The 8,789-nt window shown below is 43.0% G+C and overlaps 1 protein-coding gene across 1 annotated transcript; it reads left to right on the top strand.

Annotated features, from left to right (window-relative positions):
• Positions 1-5,021: 5,021 nt before the first annotated feature.
• On the top strand, positions 5,022-8,530 carry LOC139583209 (early growth response protein 1-like). Its single transcript, XM_071414046.1, has 2 exons — positions 5,022-5,710; positions 6,215-8,530. The coding sequence occupies exons 1-2, from the start codon at positions 5,500-5,502 to the stop codon at positions 7,495-7,497; spliced, it is 1,494 nt and encodes a 497-aa protein (XP_071270147.1). The 5' UTR covers positions 5,022-5,499; the 3' UTR covers positions 7,498-8,530.
• The last annotated feature ends 259 nt before the right edge of the window (positions 8,531-8,789 follow it).

Genomic DNA, 8,789 nt, shown 5'->3' with positions numbered 1-8,789 from the left:
TGCAGTACTCCACCAATCAGGCCATTATGGTAGAGTGGCCAGATGGAAGCCACTCCTCAGTAAAAGGCAAATGACAGCCCACTTGGAGTTTGCCAAAAGGAACCTAAAGACTCTCAGACCATGAGAAACAAGATTCTCTGGTCTGATGAAACCAAGATTAAACATTTTGGCCTGAATGCCAAGCGTCACGTCTGGATAAAACCTGGCACCATCTGTATGGAGAAGCATGGTGGAGGCAGCATCATGCTGTGGGGATGTTTTTCAGCGGGAGGGACAAGGAGACTAGTCAGGATCGAGGCAAAGATGAACGGAGCAAAGTACAGAAAGATCCTTGATGAAAACATGCTCCAGAGCGCTCAGGACCTCAGACTGGGGCAAAGATTCCCCTTCCAATAGGACAACGACCACAAGCACACAGCCAAGACATCGCAGGTGTGGCTTCGGGACAAGTCTCTAAAAGTCCTTGAGTGGCCCAGCCAGAGCCCGATCGAACATCTCTGGAGAGACCTGAAAATAGCTGTGCAGTAACGCTCCCTATCCACCTGACAGAGCTTGAGAGGATCTACAGAGAAGAATAGGAGAAACTCCCCAAATACAGGTGTACCAAGCTAGTAGCGTCATACCCAAGAAAACTCGATGTTGTAATCACTGCCAAAGGATCTTCAACGAAGTACTGAGTAAAGGGTCTGAATAATTATGTAAATTAAATATTTTTGTTTTTATTTGAAATAAATTTGCTAAATTTTCAAAAAAACTGTTTTTGCCTCACCATTATGGGGTATTGTGTGTAGATTGATGAGGGAAAAAACGATTTAATCAATTTTAGAATAAGGCTGTAATGTAACAAAATGTGGAAAAAGTCAAGGAGTCTCAATACTTTCCGAAGGCACTGTATCTCTGTGTGTGGTTGTGTGTATATGTGTGTGTGTATCTGTCTGTCTGTGAGTGTGCGTGCACAATGACAAAACCTGTGTTGGCCATGACACAACTATCACCTGTGTCATGTTGTAAAAACCTAAATAATGATGGCAAGATGTGCTCAGCTGTGAGAGTGATGTGGAGACAGTACAGGCCTGTGCAGCAGAGATGAGGGGAGCACACTCCCTTTCTCTCTCTCTCTCTCTCTCTCTCGCTCTCTCTCTCTCTCTCTCTCTCTCTCTCACTTTCAGCAAGGGACCAGGGATTAATTACATATCAGCTGCTGAGCAAGGAGAGAGGTGGGGGGAGTAAGTGTGGGAGGGGGGAGAGGAGGCGAGGGTAAGCCTGCAGTAGGGAGAAGCCCTGTCAGGGAGGGAAGCATTCCTCTCCCTCTTTTCTGCTGTACTGCGTGGGCCATGCCATGGGGGACACACACTGATGCTGAGGAGAGGAGAGGGAGGGGAGGGGTTTCCCAACTCCGCCAAACCACAAGAGGAAAATACAACAACAATTTACTGGTGGATCACACCCTGTATGTATGTTATTTTTTATAACTCTTAAAATGGTGGATGACCTTCCGTTTTTCCCCATCTCTTATCTGAGATACTAGCCTGACTTAATAGCTGCTTACTGTTCAGAAGACTATCACACATCCATTGCATTGCCAAAAACACAGAACATTTACGCACATATTTATTTGCTGTCTCCACAACAGAGAAAATTCAATCACTGAAAAAGTATGAAGCATGAGATGGTCATACTGTAATGACTGCTGTAATAACATTAGTTGTTGGTGTTGTAAGAAACAGTAGGCTATCACATAATATTTTCCCCTAGCCACCACAATATAATTTAACAAAATGACAACCGTAAAACTTCAATTAAACATCAAGTCTCAAATAGCCACCTGTCCCTTTTAATAGGGCTCCGGAAGGGCGCAGCGGTCAAGGGCACTGCATCTCAGTCCTAGAGGCGTCACTACAGACGCTGGTTTGATTCCAGGCTGTATCACAACTGGCCGTGATTGGGAGTCCCATAGGGCGGCGCACAATTGGCCCAGCGTCGTCCGGATTAGACTTTGGCCGGGGTAGGCCGTCATTGTAAATAAGAATTTGTTCTTAACTGACTTGCCTAGTTAAATAAAGGTTAAATTGTCACGCCCTGACCATAGTTTGCTTTGTATGTTTGTATGTTTTGTTTGGTCAGGGTGTGATCTGAGTGGGCATTCTATGTTGTATGTCTAGTTTGTCTGTTTCTATGTGCTTGGCCTGATATGGTTCTCAATCAGAGGCAGGTGTTAGTCGTTGTCTCTGATTGGGAACCATATTTAGGTAGCCTGTTTTGTATTGTGGGTTGTGGGTGATTGTTCCTGTTCCTGTGTTTATGTTCACGTTACGGGACTGTTTCGTCGTAGTTCGTTTGTTGGTTTATTGTTTTTGTTCTTTATTGTAAGTATTCTTATTAAAATGAATACGCACCACGCTGCATCTTGGTCCTCCGATCCTTACTTACAGCCGTTACATAAATAAAATAATAAAATAATAATAGCCGGGCAATGGCAAAATTTCAGCAAATAAACGCATGTTTCAAATAAACTCTGGGTCGAAATTAATTGTTTATGAAGTTACCATGAATTGTTTACTAGGTGTAGAGCTACAATATCTACTTTTTTGGGTGACCTGAACCAAATTCACATAGAAATGTGGGTTATAGATCTTTCATTGTCATTGAAAGCAAGTCTAAGAAGCGGCATGCTGTTGTTTCATTTTTGCATCTTTTACTTTTGGTTTTGTACACCAGCTTCAACCAGCTGAAAATACAATATTTTTGGTTAATTATTTGAATTTTAACAACCAGGAAATGGCGGAGTGATTTCTGCATATTGCACCTTTAATGTTTGATTTGTTATGTTAACTCAAAAAATAATGACAATAATCCGTTTTTATGCCAGTAAGAAACTGCTAGTCATTGGCTGCTGCTAACAGCTGAGAACTGCTAGCTAAGTGACAAGCGCAAAGAAATTCAACAATTTACGGAGTGGTAAAAGTAAGATTTGCCGAAAATGCACAGTCAATGAGGAGAATAATTAATTATCCTGTCAAGGAAAAGTTTTTTTTTCTACTGTGACATTCCGGGGAGCCTTTAGTAGTGCACTAACATTTTTATGAGTCTAATAGTAAATACATGTCATTTAACGGTCAAATGTATTATATTTAATGTGGCGTGTAGAAAACCAGTCATGATGCTTTTATCTGATTGTCTAACAAATTACTTCAAAACATTTGATGAATGCAAAGAGACATCTGTTACAAACACCATAAATGTTATGACATTCGGTGATTGTCATTAAGCCTACTTCACAAAGGTGTCCCCCAAAAATGTGAACAATAAAAAAAATAAAAAACGTAGATATTTTTCTTCAATTCGCAAGGGTTAGTGCTATCCGGGATCCATTTTAATCCCTGGATTGAAACAGAGTCATAAAGTAGGACAAATTACATAACAACCTGTGATCCGTGATCTCCAAAGCCAGTCACGTAGCAGCCTATAGCCCCTCTCACTGCGTAGCCGACTCACTGACCCAGGTAAACCTGCCAATCTCTCACTTCTTCTTTCTCATTTCATGAAGCACCATCAAACATGTGATGACATTATGTGACAGATCAGTTTTGTCCTAGTTTACCATCGCTAATACGAAATCAAGAAAGTCTGCCAGAACCTCCGACCCAGATACGCAGATTGAAATAGGGAGCATGCTCAGTAGAGTTATCACTGCGTCGAGGGCTTTGTTGCGCCTGCCTTGACTTCAGAGAACCCGCCACAGAGAACAGAACTGGCAGAACTGAACACATCTCTATTGGATCGATCACTCTTACTTGTGTGTTCAAATAAGAACATTTTACTAAATTATATAGCTAAACCTTGCAATAAAGTTTTCTCCTTGCGCTTTCTGGAAGTCCTGCACTGTTTGAGTCCCAAACGTGGGGCAACCCAGCGTCACTTTCTCACCTAACCAGAATATTGCTGTCTTAAAAATAGCTCCCTAGATAGTGTCCAATAAGTAGATAGAGCGGAGAAAGAGACTCCCCTGTATTGAATAAGAAACACCCCATGGGCAGCAGAGTAGGCTTCAGCCTGTATGTCCAATAGCGCAGAGAGCAAGTTTATAATCAAAGTCTAGTGAAATAGCTTACAGTACAGTGACATTTTTTGTGCAACCTACAACTCTTCCACAATGAACAGCGTCATGCAAGGGTATAGTTTGATTAGTGCCCAGAACACATGGTTTGCCCAAACCATCTTGCACAACGTCTCGCAAACCATCTTGCATTGAGGAGTGAGTCTTGCTCTGAAGATATATTGAAATCTAGTGGAAGTAAGAATGTTTGCGGCCATTGAAATAAATGGACACTTATTGAATAAAGCTCAGATTGTCCCAAAAGTAACATAACGACGCTATACCATCAGGCGTCATTATGTTACTTTCGGGACAATCTGAGCTTTATTCAATAATATATATATATATATATGTGTGTGTGTATATGTGTATGTAAAAATATATGTATATGTAGGCTTTAATTTCCACTCAACATTTTGTGACATTGTTTTAGAAAATGTAATTGGGTGCAGACATTATAGTTATTGTCTCAAATCGTGCTGGATTTGACCAGGTCTCGCACATTTATTGCCGAGCTCTGATCAGAATTACCACTGGAAACTCCTAATAAGAGCAAGGAAGTGGAAACCCACCGGAACCGGTTCGTGTGAAGGGACGACCTTATATGGCATGTCATAGCCGAGGTTTCCGGCAATGGCGGTGCGCTGTATAGATAGGAAAACTGCATTTATTCCGAAAACCACGGCAAAACAGCAGCGGCCGTTGCTTATTTCTATATAGAAACTACTTTTGTTATAATATGCACCGTGTGAAATATCAGATTTCTTTTGAATATTTGGATAAACAGTCTCCCGCTCTCCACATTTACTCTGACAAGCCTTCCGTGTACTCCACTGCGTTGCCTAAATATGGCTTTCCTCCACTCCTAATATGGACATTTACGTCACGGCAAGAGGCTTTATAAAGCGGTGGAATCCTCAGCCGAGGGAAACAGTCATCGGAGCCAAATAGAGCTCATGTCAATACGCTACAGAGCAGACAGCCCCATAGTAGGCAAGTTTAGAACTTATTCTAGCACACACCAAACACGTGAACTAAAAGATAAAAGGTTAATCAAAATTGAAAACACAACAGCTACATATTTCTTAATTCTTGATCACAGTCACTCATCAGGATTATTAGAAAGAAATATATGTTTTCATTCCTACCCTTCTGGAATGAATGAACCACAACATCGTTTTTGAAGACTGGGACCTTTTGCAAAGACGCCAAGTTGAAAGCAGCAAAGCCTTTGAGATCTTTCAGCATTGGAATCCTTCCTCAACAAGAGCAGTAGCAGCATCTTCAGAGTTCTCCTCTAAAGACAGCCGGTAATCTCCTCTCACCTGAGACAAGCAGGAGCAGCGTCTCCACCTCCAGCTACTCTGTCGCCAGACAGCCAGAACACCGGCAGCACCAGTACCATGGCTGCAGCCAAGACAGAGATGCTCCTCTCAGCCCTGCAGACATCAGACCCACTAGGCTTCCCCTACTCTCCCATGGACAGCTACCCCAAGCTGGAGGAGCTGATGTTGCTCCACTCAGCAGGGACCACATTCCTGGCTGCCTCCACACCAGAAGGTGTAGGCTTTGGGACCGGGGAGCCAGGAGACTCATACGAACATCTGAATGGAGGTAAGGGCTGCTCTAACTGTGAACTCTTTATGGTTTCATTCAGCAATATGCATGAAAATGTGCATAATCTATGAGGTTGCATTTGAGGTCTGACATAGTCTATGCAAAAAATATTAATATGTTAAGATGTTTGTATAATTTATAAATAGCTTTAAAAAGTGTTATTATTATTGTGCGTAGAGCTGTACCGTTATTTGTCTTTTTATGACGATTGGATGATTTAATTTTTGCAACAAAAAAGAACAAAAAATGAATGAATATGTAGTATAGTTCTATGATTTAACTGATTGCGTAATTTACATGCATTTGGTAGAAATATGAGACTGTCAGCACTCGCTCCTTATAACTTGATGTGGGATGTATTTTGTATGAACCAGCAGGATTCTTCAAAGCTCACCCCCTGAATCCTAAAAAGTAGTGGGGGCTGCCATCTGCAGCAAATGTAAATGTGCTTTTACACGGCAGCTGTTAAATGCTAACTGTTTGTTGTTGTTGTTCTTTCAGATACATTGCCTGACATCTCTATCGGCTGTGACAAGTCTCTCATTGACCAGACCTACTCAACCCCTCGCCTGCCCTCCATCTCCTACACAGGGAGGTTCACCCTGGAGCCTGCAACCAGCTGCAGCAACAGCCTGTGGGCAGAGCCATTATACAGCCTGGTCAGTGGGCTGATAGGCATGTCCCAACCGCCCACCTCAGTTGCCCCGTGCTCCTCTGCTGCTCCGGTCAGCTCCTCCTCACACACCATGAGCTGCTCTGTCCAAATTGGTGATTCCAACCCCATCTACTCAGCTGCACCCACCTATTCTAGTGTTAGCCCTAACCTCTTCCCTGACTCTAACCAGTCCTTCCCCAGCCCGTCAAACACCTCAGTCCAGTACCCACCACCCACCTACGCCAGCAGCAAGACCTGCTCCTCCAACATGGCTCTGCCCATGATCCCAGACTACCTGTTCCCCCAGCAGCAGGGTGAGATCAGCCTGCTTCCCCCCGACCAGAAGCCTTTCCAGTCTCAGAGCATCCAGCAGCAGCTCTCCCTCACACCCCTGTCCACCATCAAGGCTTTCGCCACACAGAATGGCTCTCAGGATCGTAAAGGTTCCTACCAGTCTCCGCCGGTTAAGCCCAACCGCATGCGCAAGTACCCCAACCGCCAGTGCAAGACCCCGCCCCACGAGCGCCCCTACGCCTGCCCCGTGGAGACGTGCGACCGCCGTTTCTCCCGTTCAGACGAGCTGACACGCCACATCCGCATCCACACGGGCCAGAGACCCTTCCAGTGCCGCATCTGCATGCGCAACTTCAGCCGCAGCGATCACCTGACCACACACATCCGCACGCACACTGGCGAGAAGCCCTTCGCCTGCGACATCTGCGGCCGCAAGTTTGCCCGCAGTGATGAGCGCAAAAGGCACACCAAGATCCACCTGAGGCAGGCAAAGGACAGAAAGGTGGAGAAGGCAGGGCCCACTCCCATGGCCATCCCCTCCCCAGTCTCAGGGTACTCCTCCCCCTCCACATCATACCCCTCTCCTAGCTCCTCTTACTCATCCCCAGTGCTGTCTTCATACCCCTCCCCAGCGCCCTCCTGCTATTCCTCCCCAGTGCACAGCTCTTATGGCTCCCCATCAGTCAACACCATGTACTCCTCGGCCTCCAGTACATTTCAGACACAGGTTTCCACCTCATACGGCTCCCCCACAAACATTTACATCTCCCAAGTGGGCACTCCTCAGTCAAAACTGCAGTCCACACTCTCTCCAAAAAACATTGATATCTGCTAAGACTTTCATATCTTTAATGATCATTTATTTTTATTTTTGAAAAAGAAGAAGGAAACAACATTGTTACCTTTTCAAATGCACTTTTACTCCCTCCGTGTCCATACAGCGATTAAAGATCATGAAACATGACAGAGAGAGACGACCGAGGATAGAAAGGGAACTGTTTCTCTCTTCAACTCAACCTCAGTACTTCAATGAGTCTTCAGAGATCTAAAGAACATAGAATATTGGGCTTTGGTGGTACTTTTGATACTGACAACCTTGAATTCAAAAAGACTGATGGTACACAAACAGCCCCATGTATAGTGTACATGTGCCATGTTTTGTTTTTCATCCTTTTAGACTTTTTAGATTATCGTTCTTTACATGGTATCATTTGAACTTGATGGCACCGAATTTTCTGAATATATTTTCTCTTGTGGTAACAATGTGTGATAACTTTATTGGAGAAGAACAATTATGAATTCGAGCATGTTAACCGTAACACTGACATTTGTTTCTATGCTCTGTATATATCACCCACTTGTACTATCTCCCATGTTGTTTTTTTATCACCATGAAATAATGAACATTCTTCATTATAAACGCTTCGGTGCCTTTTGTGAAGCTTAGCAAACAAAACTATGTTTTGTTTATCACTCTGTGATTATTAGCCTTAAGGTGTGAAATTTATTTTTTAGGGAATGTAAGAGCGATTTTAAGGGGCAATTTGGAGGAAACCGAGGTCACAGATTACACAAGAATGTAAGCAAAATAATATATTTTTTATAACTGAACTGTAAATACAGTATGTACGTATTCAGGAGTCAACATGTTGTTGTTACCTACTGAGTAGGCATGGGATTTTTGTATGTTATTTACATGCAGTTCATTATTTTGTGGTTATTTTTATTTGTTATTGTGTTTGTGAAAGCAAATGACTGTTTTTGGCTTCTTAAGACATTGAATGCGCTTAACTGCCAAAGATATTTGGTGTACGTGATATCCTTCAAGAACAGGGATATTAATAAAATATCAACATATTACGATAAAATTTAGTGTTTTTTCTTTCTTGTTTTCTCAATCAATATTTTCCCCACTCCACCGGAGACATACATTTAAATGAAACATCAAAGCACACATTTATGTTATTTATGGAAAATAACATCAATCAATTTAAACTGAAGAATAGAGCATTAGGGTTATGGCAGAATGTGACATTTTATGTCCAATACCACCATACTATTTATAGAGCAGTAGCAGAAATGGCAAAGTGGCGGCCCTCTTCTCCTCCCTCTCTATCTGAGAGGAAT

This window comes from Salvelinus alpinus, chromosome 1 (genome assembly GCF_045679555.1).
Source record: "Salvelinus alpinus chromosome 1, SLU_Salpinus.1, whole genome shotgun sequence".
NCBI classification, from domain to species: domain Eukaryota; kingdom Metazoa; phylum Chordata; class Actinopteri; order Salmoniformes; family Salmonidae; genus Salvelinus; species Salvelinus alpinus.
Note: the sequence above shows the minus strand (reverse complement) of the source record. Positions and strands in the feature narration are given on the sequence as shown.